Source organism: Gossypium raimondii, chromosome 10 (genome assembly GCF_025698545.1).
Source record: "Gossypium raimondii isolate GPD5lz chromosome 10, ASM2569854v1, whole genome shotgun sequence".
Taxonomy (NCBI): Eukaryota; Viridiplantae; Streptophyta; class Magnoliopsida; order Malvales; family Malvaceae; genus Gossypium; species Gossypium raimondii.
This window is the reverse complement of record NC_068574.1, coordinates 52,559,518-52,576,743: the sequence shown is the minus strand read 5'-3', so window position 1 is coordinate 52,576,743 and position 17,226 is coordinate 52,559,518. Positions and strand designations below refer to the sequence as shown.

Sequence of the window (17,226 nt, the reverse complement as noted above, 5' to 3'; positions counted from 1 at the left end):
GTTTCTAGAATTCAATAGGAACTAGAAATCAAATGACTAACTCCATCAAGGGACACGCAATAAGCTTCAATACAATTCTAAGATTACATTATGCATATTCTTTTATTACCTAATAAGTTTCATAAGCAAAGAGTTGGATCGACTGTAAGGTACAACTCTTATCACCGAACCATTTAGTACTAAATCAATGTCAACAAAGACTCAAGAACTATCACAATTACATTATCGAAATCCAATCCCAAAATAAAGAGTGGAAGTAAAACTACAAAGAACACGAGGAAGATTTCCTTTCAAGCACCTTTAATTCCATCATCCTTCCCAATCGATACAAACGCGCAATTTACTCCCAAATAGTCACCAACATTTAAAATACAATCCAATAAAACTACCTTAATCAGTGAATTTCAACAAACATATAATTACCAATTCCAAGATAGATAGAACATGCGAAATATAACCAAAGATACCTGAGAAATAGAAAAATGAACCCAAAAAAATTTGCTGCAAACTCAGTAGCATGAAGGTAGAACATAGAACCAATTGGATTTGATACAATTTCAATATAACAATCCACCAATCTATCAACATATGAGGAATTGAATATAACCAATGCCTCATACTTTTTTTAGCAAAGCTAGGAAAGATCCGTGCCTACATATCTTTTTATAAAAAAAACTCCATTAATTAATCCACAAAAATTTACATAAAAAATGAATATGATTAAATCTAACAAATTACAACAGAGATCAAAACATATTCACCAAATATTATTCACAAAAATATAACAGAAAAAGAAGAATAAATGAAAAACTGCCTTGCTCCTATATTAAAATCACATTGAATTTCAAATAATCAGAAAAAAAAGTATCAGAAAAAAAAAGAATTAAACAAAGAAAGAAGCGAACTGACCTGCATAATCTCCAAGGAAGCCATAATCGATTAGTTTCAATCTTTGAAGCCTAATGGATTTATTTTGCCTACGCCAATATTACAAAGAACGAAAGACTTTTTCTTTCTTTTTTTTTTCTCCCCTCAGTGGCTCCGCCGAGTCAAATTCCTGTGAATTACACGTATTAATTTTATGCTTCTTTGAACATAAACATTTTATCTGTTTTATTATTATTCTTTTTCGGCATAATAACCTTTTTAGTCCTCCAACTTTAGAAGAAAATTTATTTGAGTATTTTAATTTATAGTTTTGTCAAATCATTCTAAAATAGATAAAAAATTAGCATTTGTTGATTTTATTTGATGAAACATGAAGAAATTGTATTGTAGATAGATTTTTAAGCAATAAACATGAACCAATGGTTTTTGCAGATTTTTTCTTTAATTTTATTAGTTTGGCCTAGAGACTTAAGTCTGATATCCATATAAATATGTCTTGTGTCCAAGAGAATCAGAAATGGAGTAAATATGAGACTTGAAAATTATATTTTTGTTGTATTCATTTTCACTTTTTCCATTAAGTTGAAGCTTCAATTAAGGTGCCAGTTTTTTTTGGGTGTGGCTAGATAAAGATTAGCATTGGGAGACGTCTAAAATAACTTATAGACTATATATGTTCTCTATGCTTCTTGGTGAATGCTAGCACATTGACCTAATTATATCAATGACAATAGATGGTAAAGACACGAAATTTTGTGGACGGAGATAGTAGCTTAGCAACAAAAGCTGTTTGGGATGATGAGCTGACGTTGATATTTTGTGAACTTTGCGTGAATGAAGTCAATCTTGGTAATAGACCGACAACTCATCTAAACTCAAAAGGATGGGAAAATGTCATTGCTCTTTTTCAAGCAAAAACACAAAAAAATTATGGAAAACCTCAATTGAAAAATAAGTGGGATACATTAAAAAAGGAATGGAGGTTATGGAGGGAGTTGCTTAAAGAATCTACAGGTATTGGATGGTGTCCATCTAAAAAGACGGTCGATGCTACGGAAGAATGGTGGGCTGCAAAAATACAGGTTAGTGTTAACTTTATCATTATTTTAATGCATAAAGTTTATTGAAATTAATAATTTACAATTATAAAAATCTTAGTATAACATTTAAATTTAACATGTTATGTAGGAAAATCCTGATTTTAAAGGATTTAAGAATAAAGGAATTGAACCACGATTGAATGAGTTAATGTGGCAAATGTTTGGTGGCATTGTAGCCACTAGAGAGAACGCATGAGCACCTTCGTCTGGTGTTCTTCCAAGTGGGGTTCCTATGGGAGATGATGCACCTAATGAGGGATTTGGTGATTCAGATGAACATAGTAACGAGAATGAAGGTATTCCTCCTGATAAGGTACCATCAAACCCTTTTCATGAAATCTCTGATCGAAGAAAGCAAACACTTGGGGTTGTACACGGTAAAGGAAAAAAATCAAGTTCAAGTAGAAAACCATCAAGAAATACATTAACTACCCAGATTGAGAAATTGTGTGAGAGCATGTCTAGTCCAAGGAAGTCAGTGAATGAAATTATTTTTCCACACTCTCAATATACTATTTCAAATGCAATAGATGCTTTGCATGCTTTGGGAGATGAAATTCCAAAAAAAGATGAACTGTACTATTTTGCCACCAAAATGTTCCAAATACCGATGAAACGAGAAGTGTTTTTGAACTTAGATCCAGATGATAGGGTTTGGTGGCTTCGACGCGAGTATGCTGAACAAAATCCAATTGCATCATTTTCGTCCTTGGTAGCAACATCCTCATTTCCCTTCCAACCATACCATCAACCACCTCCACCATAAGCTCCTTAGAATTATTATTGTAATATAACTATACTACTTTTTTATTTGTAAAACTAACATATGATACTTTTTATGTTTGGTATTTTTATGCTATGCTTTTAATCAAGTTTCTGTGTTGTATAGAATGTCACGAAATATTAATTTACTTTCATTTGATTACTTTTTCAGGTTATGGATGAATTTAACAATATGTATAATAGTTTTGATATGAATTATGATACCTCTGAATTAAGTGAAGAAGCTCAACGAAGAATAGCCACAATTGTTACCCAAGTTGAGCACAACAATTATCATAATGAGGAAGAATATGTGTTAAGCAGTGTATTGGTACACCATGAAACTTGTTTCACTATGCAACCTCGTATGGATTCAAATTATACTGGTCAAATGTGGGTGGACGAAGTATTAAATGGGCACGATGATCGTTGCATGATTAGTTTTAGGATGCCAAAAAATATATTTCACAGATTGTTGCATGATTTGCAAACAAATTATGGCTTAAAGAATAGGAAAGTATTGGCGATGGAGAAGTTAGCATTATCATTGTACATTCTTGGAAATAGAGAATCAAATTCAAATGCAACAGAGCGATTTCAACGATCTGGGGAAACTGTTAGTCGAATTTTTACTGATATGTTGCATATATTTGCTCGAATGGGAATAGACACGATTAAACCCATTGAAGGTCAATTCGAGGAAGTACCGAACCATATTCGACATGATACAAGATATTGGCCTCACTTTAAGGTAAAATTTACACAATCTTTATATTTTAAAACATAAATTATTTCTAACTTTTATCTCATTACTTGTATTTATTTTAAAGGATTGTATTGGGGCCATAGATGGAACACACATAAAAGCATGCATTTCGCCTTCTTCTCAAATACCTTATATCGGACGGAAAGGTGAACCAACTCAAAATATTATGGCGACTTGTGACTTAAACATGTGCTTTATTTTGCATTTCTGGTTGGGAAGGAACAAGACATGATAGTAGAATTTTTTGCAAGCACTTAGAAAGCAAGAGTTGAAGTTTCCACACCCTCCACCAGGTCGAACTTTAATTTTTTAATTACTTTTTACATAAAAAATATTAAAATTTTTAATTTATTTTTAAACTTGATATTATGTTTTACTTTTTTTGCAGGAAAATATTATCTTGTGGATTCCGGATATCCACAAATGGCAGGTTTTCTAGGTCCATATAGGGGGGAACGATATCATTTACCTGATTTTCGTCGAGGTAATCATCAAGTATCTGGAAAAAAAGAAATCTTTAATCATGCCCATTCTTCGTTACGCTCTGTGATTGAACGAACATTTGGAGTGTGGAAAAAAAATGGCCAATATTAAGAGATATTCCAAGTTATTCATTCGACAAGCAAGTTTTAATAGTTATTGCAACAATGGTTTTGCATAATTACATTCGAAGACATGCTTGGTCAAATGATGAGGATTTTCGAGAATTTGAGAATATACCGGACATGCCAGTCTCTTCAAGCCAGTTTGACAGAGGTGAATCGAGTTCTTCTAACAGAGAAAGTGACCTTGAAATCACAATGTTAAGGGAAACCATTGCAACTAGTTTAATGAATCAATATTTGTAAACACATTTTGTATCATAACCTAATTTCTAGTAATAATGAAACTTGTTATGTCTTATGTTACTATATTTTTTTTATTAAAAATCATCCGTTTAGATACTTCAAAATTTGATCCAAGTATAATGTTATTATTTGTGAAAATAATATTTATCATTGTTATAAAAAATATTTAATTATAACTATAAAAAATTAAAAATAATTATCATTTTATCTAATAAATAATTTAAATTAATTATATAATTCATTAAAATATTGGAAAATACATTTTAATATTTTATTAAATGAATTTGCATATTTTAATAATTTTAAAAAAAGTAAAATAATTTAAATAACTTCTATTATATATCAATTCTAATCTGATGTCCTTAATAGTCATTTTTCATTCTCACCTCACCGCTACAGCTGCGTTTGAATCCAAACACACACTCCACCATTGTTTCTAATATCACCGCTACAGTACTCAATATCACCGCTACAGTAACTAATCTCACCGCCACCGCTGTTTTTAACCTCACCGGAGGTAAACACACCGCCCATCCAAACTAGCCCTGAGTCTCTTACTCAATAACTGTGGAAGAAGAGTCGCTACCGAATATATTTGTGCTCCATAAATATCGTCATTCACAGCGATTCTCTTTTATTATTCTTCGATGTACTGAGTGGTTGTTGGGTTGTCTCGCTGATTCATTTCTTGCCAGTTTTTGCATGAAGGAAAGGCTCTTCAACCTTTCCCTCTCATCTCTTGTAATAATTTCTTTACTTATTGTTTTAATATATTTTTTTTATAAAAATGCATTTCTAATTAATAGAACAAGATATTTATGAATTGCAATGCTATAAGTTTTGTTATGGAACTCGTCATTACCGACCCACCACCCGAGTACCTGATTTTATCTTGACCTGCACCTTAAGTTTGCACATGAAGTGTTTGCATCCTTTATGAGTTCAAATGATGTGGATTTGTAGAACCATACAAACGAACTCACATCTTGAAAACATGTGTTAGTCTTAGAGTATAGTATGTGTAGACATACATGGGACCTACCTACGACGTCATATCCGTGAACAGTAATAATATCATATAAATAGTGATTTTAACCCTCTTGAAAGTGACACACTCAAAAAAAACTCAACGAGCTTATTGATGGAGATTATAAATTATAGTATTTTCTTATGATAATTTAAATAAAATTTATTTTTCACCTTATAAACTAAAACACCGCTATATCAATATGAGGCTAAAAAAAATGTTTTGGACGAAAACGACATTCTAAAAAAATGTTGATACTTCATTTGTAAATTGGTAACTTACGTTTTAAATAAAATAAAAAACTTGTATACCTATAATTTTATTTTATTTTTCATTAGTTTTAATTTTTCTTTAAAAACCACAAACTCATTATACATATATATAATATTTTACACAATACAGTTGGAGATATATAAACATTTACTTGTTTCGATTAAAAATTCAATTAAATAAATATTGATTTGAGAAACCCTGTTTTTATTCATCCTGAAGATTTATATCCAAACACTCCAGGCCAACTTGGTACATGTGATCCTTTGAATCTTGCTGTATGTCTTAACCTATTGAGTTTGCTGCAGTTTGATCCATGGGTTGGCAGATATTGAAGCTGCAGTTTGCCTTTGCACTGCCCTTAGAGCTAATGTGTTAGGCATTAACCTCAACCTCCCTATTTCATTGAACCTCTTACTCAATAAAGACTATGGAAGAAAAGCTGCTACTGAATACATTTGCAGCGCATAGATACTGTTCTTCAACAATGTTTGAACACAGTTTGCTTTATTTATTGGATTGGATTGTTCGTATTTGTATTCAGCTATCTTTGTTTATTCCATTACTCAATATCTATGATATTCAATTTGAAGAATATTTTGAAAGTATATATATTAAGCAGTAATATTATTATTTTGATGATATCTTAATTTTTTATTTTTTAAAAATACTCCATATTTGAATTTAAGATATTATAGTTATCATTTTAGCTAATGTCTCATTCATTTATTTATTTATTCAAATTTTATAAATATGTTTATTAAATAATTTTAGCTTTTTATTTTGTTTTTAAATCTGATCAGTTTGTAAAATCATATGTATTTGAGGTATAATTGATTAAGTAATACATTTGTAATAATTTATACATTTTTTAAAATTTCCTTGGCAAATTATTAAATTTCATTGATTTACATAATAGAAATAAATATAGTGATAAGGATGAAAAAGTTGTTGGGTTAGAATTAGAAACCCCGGGAGGAGGAGCTGAAGTAAGTTCCATTATGGAACGACAACTAGATAAGTAGTAAAGTATGAACGATGTCTTTCTGTTTCGAGTAAAAAGGTCCAATGAATAGTCGACGGCATTTTTTCAGGTCTACAACGGTCTTTGTTAATAACTTACAGGAAAATATTAAATTTAAATTCCATTTTAGGAGATGTATTTTTAAGTAAGCCAATAATAAATTTTAACTCCATTAAAATTTGGGGTTAATGTAATAAAATTCAGAGTCGTGATATTTTTACCTTTTTTAAGTTCAACATAATTATTAAGTTTAGATACCTATTCAATAATAAAGGATTATTTTAATTCAATCCCTAAAAGATATTTTCACCCTACTTAGCCTGATTTTTTTTGGCGCGAAAATGCTCATAAAAGATACTTATGAGTTGCGAGTGCGACAAAAATCTGTTTATAATTTGATTGGGGTCCAAATGGGAAGCTTAGGGTTTCGTCCTCCCCAATTTTCCGAGGTGAACATTTCTTTTCTTCTTCAAGTTTTCTTTTCTTAGCAAATGAAGATAAATATTTTCCCTTTATTATTTCTACTTTTAATCTGTTAATTAATTAACATTAATTCTGAGTTTAAGAGAATAATACCAAATAATTTTGTTGTAATAATAGGAATTGGCTTGGCTTCCAGCTTGTCTTCAACGAATAACAGGTTCCGCAGTGCAGCCCAGAAGCCCTTCTCACCAACAATTTAAGGTTTTCTGTTTTGGGATTCGTTTTTACAATTTGATTTGTTCTTGTTCTTTTTGAGCATTTCTCTCATATACGCAAGAAAATAATTTTACTTACTTTGGTTGAAATAGTTGTCGTTATTACTTTTGGAAATTCTGAGTTTTCATGTAACTTTAAGTTTTTCTTTTCTATTTGCCAGATGATAATTTTATCTTGTTTGGTTGAAATTTGAAACTGTTGTGCATAAAATTTGGTGAAATAATAATTTTACTTTTTGAAATAGGAGTTTTCATGTATAGAAGGTGAAGATTCAGAATTGCTGCTGCCAAAGGAAAATATTCGATGTAATCGTTTTTGTTTAATCTTATCAGGAGAAGACAATTCGCCAATTAGTTCTTTTCCTTCTTCCAAGGATGTAAGTTGTTTTTATTATCTATTATTTATGTTTTATAGTATTAGAAAAGAAAATTAGGGTTTGAGGTGGGTTTTTTTTTTTTTTTTTATGAATTAGAAATAACTTTTATCTGTTGGTTAGACTTGCAGAAGAAATTTTGTTCGATAAGATTTTACTTATGAAACATATTTTCATTTAATATTAAAGTTTGTTAGTTAGGAACCTGAATTTTTTGAATGGAATTTTTGGCCTGATTGGTATGCATTATGAGTTGTAGGTGCTTCATTTCCGTCTAAATCTGTCATCAGATGGTGATTCACAGTACTACCAAAGTCAACTTTTTAGTGCAGCTTGCACTCAGCATGGCTCTAAAAATGTTTTGCAATTACCACAAATTGAAATACCAGCTGGAGAAAAGAATGACCCAGTACAAAATGAAGATGGTGCTTGTTGGTTAAATGCTTTGCCTATGATTTCCATCCCAAGAGATGTGGAGAATGTTGGAGAAAAGACTGCCCTGATACAAAATGAAGGTAGTGCTTGTGGGGCAAATGCTTTGCCTATAATTTCCATCCCGAGAGATATGGAGAATGTTGCAGAAAAGACTGCCCTGATACAAAATGAAGAGAGTGCCTGTGGGGTAAATGCTTTGCCTATAACTTCCAACCCAAGAGATGTGGAGAATGTTGGAGAAAAGACTGCCTTGATGCAAACTATAGATAGTTCTTGTGCAGTAAATGCCTTGCCTATGATTTCCATCTCAAGAGATGTAGAGAATTTTGGTGGACAATCATCAAATCACGCCAATGATGGCAGTGAGCATTCCATAGAAAAAGTCACTGTCAGAAACCTCAAAAGTACTGATATTAAAGATGCAGTCGAACTCTCTATTGCCGCATCAGAAGCTTTAGTAATACATGAATTAGTGAAGAGTGACTCAGGTGCAGAAGCTTTGCCTACAGCAGCAGTACTTGAAGCTGCCCTTCGGGTTAAGCAAGCACGTCTGGAAAGCTCAGAAGACGCATTTGATTGCCCAACTGAGACAAGTGATGAGATGGACTTTCTTTCGGATTTGGATGATTTAACCATGGCTGATGCATTTGAAGATGTTGGATTATCTTTAGTTGCTTTAATAATCAGCATGCTTGTGGTTCAGATGTATCTTTAGTCAAAGACTCTCCTGTATCTGAAGATTGTTTCAGGGTGGGGATAGAATTGAAAATGCAGAAGACTTTTCTCCTCAAAATAAACCTTCTGATTATCCAACTTCTAGCTCAAAAAACTCTGATCCAATTTTGCATGAGATGGTCGAGGAGATTTCACATGTTTCAGCAACTGCAGAGGTAAAAGACTTGAGTCTCATCTTCTATTGACTTCCCCATGCTAAACTCAATAAAGAAGAAAACAAGATATGTAAAACTATTTTCTTTCCCAAATTAGTGGTTTAGTTAAGATGGAGTCTTAGGATTTGAAAGAACCGGATTGGCTTTCTACCATTTTTCTTTTGGATGACTGATTCTCGTACACTTTCGGAGAGTTGGCTTTTCAAAAGTGGATGTTTCTCTTCAATCTCAGGCTGATTTGCATTGTTCTGATTTATGTGATCTGAAGAATGCTGGTGAGAATATCTATATTTTCCCCTTTTTTTTTCTTCTAAACATATAATCGCTATGTTTAAAGGTCCTTTATTTTCTTTCATTTATATGCAGCAGGGGAAAGTAATGCAAGTCCATTTGTCACCGATGGATTCAGAAGTCGTTGGTTAGGTGGTTGGACAGGGAAGGTACATACTTTATTTTGTTCTATTGATCTTTGAATCTCACAGGTTCTTTTGTTATTTAGTTTGATTTTTAGCTTGTACATGTTGTCTTATAAATAACAAAGTTTACAGTTTTATTAAACAGGAGGAAAATAAGGGTTGCTTGTAGCCACTGTATTTTTCATAGGAATTTATCAAAATGAGTCTCGACGCTTTTGGGCAGTATTTGCCCTGTAGGTTCTGAATTATAGGTTGTCTAGAGTGCAACAGTCCTTGTTTTTAGCGTGTGTTTGGGGGTTGGGGGGGGGGGGGACTGAAAGTGATACAGAATTTAAGAATAAGAAGCTTTAGAAGAATTAAAGACCTGTCGTGTTGGGAGTGGCAAGTAGATAATATCATAAATTTCTTTGAATAAAGGTTGTTAGTAAGATTATTTGATGGCCAATCAGTAAAGTAACTTTGCCGTTCCACATCTAGCTTTCATCAAACTTTGACTCGGTCTAGTTATTGGGATACTAGATCTTTCATTTCCTTTAATTTGCCTACCATTATACATAATTGTAATGCATGCTCTGCTCATCTCTAACTTGCTTTATAAGCATCTCATATGCTTTCTTCTGCACTTATTGGAGCTACTACTTTTGGTAATTTTGTGTTGTTTAGTTTTTTAGGTTTTATCACTGTATTGCAGCTTCTCATGTTTGATAATGTTTTATTCTTTATTTATTTTTATAGATTGCTCTGCTCCACAACCCGAAGAGATGCAAGCATAACATCAGCTTTTTCCGGCAATTACGAGAGCACAAATAACTTTAAATATTCTCAGAGAAGCAGCCAAGAATAATCACAAAGCATCAATCACGAGACAATTTTTACGCGGAAAATCCTTTTAAATCAAAGAGTAAAAACCACGGGACTCGAGAGTCCACTGAAAAACTTCACTACAATATAAAAGTGTGGCTACATTATCACAATAAATACATAACTCTAGCGTAACAATAAATACATAACTCTAGCTTAACTATCATCGAGAAGTGATTATTCCCAAACATAATAAAGAAAGTTCGAGGAATCTCAATAATAGAGACAGACTTTGATGCCGAAGACCCACAAGCTATACAGAATTAGAAGCATGGTATGAAAGACAAAAGCTTTCGGTGCAATGGAAGGGTACCCATGTAAAGCTCATCCAAGCAAAAGCCTAAGAAATTAGGGGTTGAATCAGCTCAACTCTTTCGCTTGAGAAAAGGTCTGCATTTCCCCAAGGAGTCCTGCTTGTTTTGGTCAAAGGGCTTTCATTAATTGATAACTAATCAAATGATGTGAAACCCAAGAAGGTTATGAAACGCCTATCAATTAAAGTGATATATATATTTGAACATGCAAATAATTTAGGAAGAAGAGAGTTTATCTAAGTTTTCCTAATTAGCAAATTCTAAAGGTTACAAATAAATTCAGATACCTCAGACATCCTGTTCATTGGATTTCAGCCAAATTCCTCTTAATAACAAATAAATTCAGTAGTATTTCCAATTATCATAAACCTGTGACATCCTCTGATTGTCGGCCAAATTCCTGCTAAACTAACATCAATGTTCTTTAGTTCTTCATCAGTTTTGCATCATTTGGTTGGAAAGGCTGTTTTGTTACATTTGACGGAGGAACAACTGCAAGAACAAAATATATGAAGGCGTGTTAAAAAAGTTGCATCATAATCTCTCAACTTTCACATGTCCAAATAGCGATATATCATAGGAGCAATGCAATTCCTTCATCAGTGCCAAGTAAACTTTTTAGTCCTTTAATATTAGGATATAAACAGCAGCAAGGCATTGCCGGCTGGACAGTAACATCTATAATATTGATTCTCACTTCCATTCATAAACTTTTTAGTCCTTTAATTTCCAATAGCAGGAATTAATGGTTAGAACCTTGGAATGAATAATAAATGATAGGGTAAAACAAAATTTTGTTGTTTTTTTAGTGCTTCACTTGACTTAGCTATGCAGTAACCATTACAAAAATTCATTGTTCTATTTTAAAATAATAATATTCCTGACCCAGCCACAGGACAATATATTTTGTTTTTCTAGTTATAAAATAGGACAATAATTGTAAAAAAAAAGATAATAAATAAGATTATTCTATTGTTTCTCTAAAGATCCCAAATTGACATACCTGCAAATTTGATTCTTAAATTATTGTTTCTCTTAAGAACTTGTGTCTGAACCATCAACAGACTATTATTCCCGAACAGCAACACGAGGTATGTGGGTAATTTTAGACCACTCAGGTCCTTTACCCCTTTTGCACCGTTCTTCCATCATTGGACACCCCCTGATTTCTAGCTCGAAAAGCGAAGAAAGCATATTGTTTCCTGGAAGAGACTTGAGGTTTGGGCAATTTTCGATAGTCAAGCACTGGAGAGAAAGCATATTGTTTCCCGGAAGAGTCTTCAGGTTTGGGCAATTTTCGATAATCAAGCACTGGAGAGAAGTGAGGTTGCGAAAGCCATTGGAGGATAGATTCTCCAGTTTTGGGAAATCTGAGATGAAGAGACTGGTGAGAGAGGAGGGCAGTGTGACTCCTTTCTCATCTTGAGGAAATGACACTGCATTTGGACACCCATTTGATATGGAGAGAGATTTAAGACAAGTGAGTGCATGCAAATCCCTCTCAAGTATTGCCTTCCAGATTTTGGGTCCACCAATTGAAAGCGATGTGAGATTGGTAGGAATCCCCCCTTCCAGAATGGATTCCACATTTGGACAATTCCATATTGCTAATCCTTTGAGAGCGTTGAGACTGTGCATATTCCCAGGCAAAGCTTGGAGACTTCTACAAGAGCTGAAGCGGAGCACTTCAAGGTTTGTGGTGGGCAAACCACTCTCGGCTAAGGAAATCAAATTTGAACAATTACTTATGTATAAGCTCGTGAAATGCTTGAGCTTGTTCAATCCTTGAGGTAAACCCTTAAGCATGTCACATCTATAGATTTCAATAGATTCAAGAGAAGAGTTATCTTGAATTTCTTGGGATATGGACTCTAGCTTTGGACACTGGTGTATTTGAAGTGTTTTCAGTGTGGAGGGCAACACACTTCTATTTATTCTCTTTAGCGATTCACAACTGACAATATTCAACTTCTGAAGAACACATGCATTGTTGGAGTCAACAGCCTCTCCTTCATCCAACAACACACATTGCAAATTTTTACAAAAACTAATCCATAACACTTTCAGATTCGAAGGCAAATTGCTCCTTACAACAGAAACCAATTTTGGGCAACCGTTAAGCAGTAGTTTCATAAGTAATGTGAGGGAGTACAAGGTTGTCGATAGTCTTTCTAGCCTTTCACAATTCCTTATTGTCATTGTTACAATGCTAGAAGGAATCTTCAATTGCATCAATTCTTCTCTTTCCTCTTCTGTTGCTATGGATACAAGTTGCGGACATTTTTCAATTCTCAAATACTGGGGGGACATGGACTGAGTTAGCAATCCCCAATTGTTCTCTCGAGAAGAGCACAACTCCTCACAATCACCAATCTCAAACGATTCCACTTTTGTTGATCTTAACCTCAAGCATTCTGCTGCCCAACTAAACTTGGAAATCCCTACAAACGAGATTATTTTTATAGAGCTATAATCTACAAAACCTTTATAAATTACCTCGTGGCAACCATGAATTTCTAATTCTGAAAGCAAGGGAAAGTTTTGAACAGAAATTATCAACTTCCGGCAACTACGAATTGCAAGTTTCTTCAAAGAAGGAAGGTCTTCCGGCATACTCCCTAACTATAAGGGACAATTATCAATAAAGATTTCACGAAGTTTAGGGAATTTCCTAGCTTCCTCATCAACTTCACAGAAGTTCCACTTCTCCCAATTAAGCATGTCCACAAACTCTAAAATCTCCAATGAAGAAAATGTGTTGGTCGTATTCTCTCCAAAGAACTCAACTCCCACAGTCCTTACACTGCGCAATCCTTTAATACGTACCTTTTTTCAACAATGGCAATTTCCCAATTGATGGCAATGACAATAAATTTATACAATCATCAAGGCATAAAGATTGTAAACAATTGAAGGACGAATCTCCCACCCAATTTGCCAACATTTCACCACAATAGAACTTAATGCTGAGCTCCATGAGCTTCTTAGAAGGTTGAAGTCCACCCAACACCTTTTTCTCGACTTCTTCTCTTCTATTCTCAAATTCTTTGCTCCACTGCAATATTAAATTCCCAATTCTCGACTTATCAGATAATCTAACCATCCATGCATCTCGAGGCTCAGTTATATTCTGTAATCCTGAAATACAAAGTTCACCCCTGAGATTTGACAAATTCATTAGCTCCCCTATTTTATGTCCCTTCTCTTTACCCAAAACAAGACTGGAAAGTTTTTGAAGATTAGTCAGCATGCTAAAATTGGTTGCCATGCTTTCTAATTTATCTGCACCAGTGATATCAAGATAGCATAGATTGATCAACTTTTCCATCTCTGACGGTAACTTCTCAAGGTTATAACACCCCTTTAATAAAAAGGTTTCTAAATTGTAGAGGTTACTAACTGATTCCGGCAAGCATTTAATAACACTATTCTGAGAAAAGTTTAGGTACCTTAAGAGTTTCAAATCTCCCACAAAATCTGGCAACATGATGATTTGGTACCCTTCCAAAGAAAGTGCCCTTAAGCATCGCAAGTTTGGCAACAAATTCGTTAGGACATGATTGGTTAGATAGTTATCAGTTCGAAAGACCGAAGAAAACCTTAATGGAAGAAAGGTTCGTAAATGTTGCGCTTCATAAATGCCTTCAAATTTTTTGATGCCATCAAACGTCTCAGCAATGTAAGATAAATGGCGAGCATGCTTTGAAATTCGTTGACTATCCTCTATTTTAAAGCATACTTCTCCGGCAACTGATTGAGCCAAATCATTAATGAGATCATGCATAACAAATCGAGAATTACTATTGACGCACACTTGCAAAAGGGACCTTGACACTAGATCGTTGAAATACTTGTGACCCAAATCATGGATGCACTGTTTATCTCGTGCTTCTTGTAGAAACCCTTGTGCCCTCCATAACAAGATTATTTCTTCCTTCTCAAACTCATAGTCCTTGGGAATAATGGCACAATACATAAAGCATCGCTTCAAATGTAGAGGAAGATGATGGTAGCTTAGCTGTAGAGCTGGGATTATACTTGACTGATCTTTAGATAGCTTCCGTATCTCGCTCTCTAATATATCTTCCCAAGCATGAAGGTCTACATTAGTGCGCAATAAGCCACCGAGGGTTTTTGCAGCTAAAGGCAAACCGTTGCATTTTCTCACTATCTTCTCAGCAACTTCCTTTAGGCTTGGATGTCCTTCAAAGTCCCTTGCTCCCAATGCATGTTGAGCAAATACAGACAAACAATCATCAGCTGACAAAAGCTCTAGAGAATGAGCATGCAAGGCACCCATTGTTGATGAAACACCGTGGTTTCTTGTTGTCACAATAATTTTGCTTCCTTGAGTCCTCGTTTTGAAAGGAGATTGTAAGATAGTCCAGTCATGATAATTCTCATTCCAGACATCATCTAAAACAATTAAGAATTTTTTCCCGGACAACTCCTTCTGTAACTTTTCTTGAACTATATTCAGATCATTATCATTGCATGACATGGAAGTGATTGCTTGCAAGATTTCTTTCGTTATTCTCAAAACATCAAAATAATCAGAAACACAAGCCCATGCTTTGAGGCGAAAATGATGTTGAACGGAAGCATCATGGTAAACAAGCTGGGCAAGGGTTGTCTTACCAATCCCAGCCATCCCAACGATGGGAATCACAAAATTTCTTTCGTCATCACTCTTCAAGAGCAAGTCAAGAATTGTCTGTCTGCCTTTGTCTCTGCCATACACATGATTTTCAATCTCCAAAGAAGTAGGCTGCAGTCTTGGTTCTAGTCTTGTGGGTCTTTCGCAAGCAGTCATTCTTAACTCTAACTTGTTTCTCTGAGGTTCCAAATCTTTCAATTTGGCTGTAAGATCTCTTATCTTGGACATTATATCTCTGTTAAACAGAACATCATTGAATGAAGAAGGAATATAGAGTGTGGGTCTTTTACATGAGCTGCCTCGACGTTCCATCATCAGATCGCGACTGCCAATTTCGGTTGCAAACTCGTCCAGAACATCCTCCACGTCGAATGCCAAGTTTTGGAGGTCGATCAACCAGTCTTTCACCAGCTGCTCTTTCAGCTGTCTCTCTTCAGCATCATCAAGCACCCTACGGATCTGCTTCAGTTCATTCTCCAACTTCTGGATCTCCTCACGAACCTGTTTTTCAGTAGCGAATTGCAGGAGGTCGGATGAGGCGAGCTTGTCAAGGAAAAAGTCAATGAGCTTGGAGACAAAAACTTCTCCAATAGCGGACAAGGCTTGAAGAAAAGGCATGGTTGCGTTGTGGCAAGAAATAAGAGTAGAGAAAGGTTGAGAAAAGAGTGTTGAGCAAAGGTAGATGGAAGTGAATGAAGTTTGGGATTTGATTGTAGGTACTGGAAAACGCAAGTGCTATCTTGCTTTTGTCCTTGACTGGGAGAATCTGACTGCACAATAATTTGTGCAGAAAAAGCCAGGCCTTTTCGTCGTCATTTCCACCCGCAAAAGACAAAGTAAGATAATTATTTACTTCACACCTAATAATTAAAGTGTCAAAAATTATGTTAGTATAAATACAATACAATTATGACTCTAAACCAGACACTAATGATCCCATCTCAAAAATTCACTATCAAATAGCTTTCTTTATACTCTATCACTCCCCATAAAATTATTGAAATTTAGCTTTTGTCACAAAGGTTTTACCTTATTATTTTAATTATTTTCATAAAAATTCAAAAATACATTTTAAAAACTTTAAATGAAGTCATGTTTAAATAATTTTATAAACTTTAATAATTAAAACATTTGAAATAATTGAGATAAAATTCAAAATTCTAAAATCTTTGATAATAAAAAAACACTAAAATATTTAGAAGTGAGAAACAACTTGAGAGTGAGGTACTTGTATAATGAGAAAAGGACTTGTAAATTGGATCAAAGGAAAATAACCTTTTTGAGATATAAGCCTTATCTATAGCTATAATTGTAATTATATCTGTAATTATATTTGTAACTTTAAAAGAAAATTAACACAGTAAATAAATAGATAATTTATTTTGAAAAAGATAGTTAGATGATTCATGATTGTAATACATTGATAGTCACATAATTATTTTGTGTGTCATTATTTTGGGCACCAATATGTTTCAACTCCAAAATTTTTAATTTACTCATTAACATTATAGATATGTGACCTTCTAAATTTTATAATTTTATATTAATATATGGTAAATTTATAATTTAACTCTTAAAATGATCAATTTAATTTAATTTTTAAATAATATAAATTATTAAAATAATAAAATTACATTTTAACTCTAATTAAAATATTCAACTTAAAAAAAAAAATTCAGACGGTCGGCCAACAATGGAACTTCCCCATCAGGAAAATTGGAAACTAACTTTTGACAGCTAATAATAATAGTAAAAAGGGGTCTACATTTTGTGGGATAAAGAAATGAAGAGTACAATAATTTAGTTGGCTTGGCTCCTAGTGAAATTAATAATAAAAGGTCATCTTTAAGATGACTTGTTTATTATAGTGGACAACTTTTTTTTTCATGTGACTTT

The 17,226-nt window shown here is 33.6% G+C and overlaps 5 protein-coding genes across 6 annotated transcripts in view; 1 reads left to right on the top strand and 4 right to left on the bottom strand.

Moving 5' to 3' along the window:
* Positions 1-17,226, bottom strand: part of LOC128031959 (putative disease resistance RPP13-like protein 1) — a 62,962-nt gene that overhangs the window by 19,866 nt on the left and 25,870 nt on the right. The gene's annotated exons all lie outside the window — the stretch shown is intronic.
* LOC105776263 (uncharacterized) lies at positions 7,003-9,248 on the top strand. Of its 2 annotated transcripts, XR_001127939.2 has the most exons (5): positions 7,003-7,134; positions 7,286-7,369; positions 7,629-7,760; positions 8,017-9,082; positions 9,180-9,248. XR_001127939.2 is itself a non-coding variant. In XM_012598833.2 (4 exons), exons 1-4 carry the CDS (start codon positions 7,027-7,029, stop codon positions 8,905-8,907), a joined length of 1,215 nt encoding a protein of 404 aa, XP_012454287.1. In that variant the 5' UTR covers positions 7,003-7,026; the 3' UTR covers positions 8,908-9,248. The 2 variants fall into 2 exon arrangements, 1 of the variants encoding a protein (XP_012454287.1); XM_012598833.2 differs by having other exon boundaries at positions 8,017-9,248.
* Positions 10,463-17,226, bottom strand: part of LOC105776268 (putative disease resistance RPP13-like protein 1) — a 44,345-nt gene continuing 37,581 nt past the window's right edge. The window contains exon 3 of the mRNA XM_052622692.1: positions 10,463-10,769. The gene's annotated coding sequence lies outside the window, so the exon portion shown is untranslated. The remainder of the gene's footprint in view (positions 10,770-17,226) is intronic.
* On the bottom strand, positions 10,777-16,077 carry LOC128034061 (putative disease resistance RPP13-like protein 1). The gene is made up of 2 exons (XM_052622701.1): positions 11,677-16,077; positions 10,777-11,165 (listed from the first exon to the last, which is right to left on the bottom strand). Exon 1 carries the CDS (start codon positions 15,946-15,948, stop codon positions 13,489-13,491), a length of 2,460 nt encoding a protein of 819 aa, XP_052478661.1. The 5' UTR covers positions 15,949-16,077; the 3' UTR covers positions 10,777-11,165; positions 11,677-13,488.
* Positions 11,742-13,286, bottom strand: LOC128033996 (putative disease resistance protein At3g14460). The gene has a single exon (XM_052622511.1). The coding sequence runs from the start codon at positions 13,284-13,286 to the stop codon at positions 11,742-11,744; it is 1,545 nt and encodes a 514-aa protein (XP_052478471.1).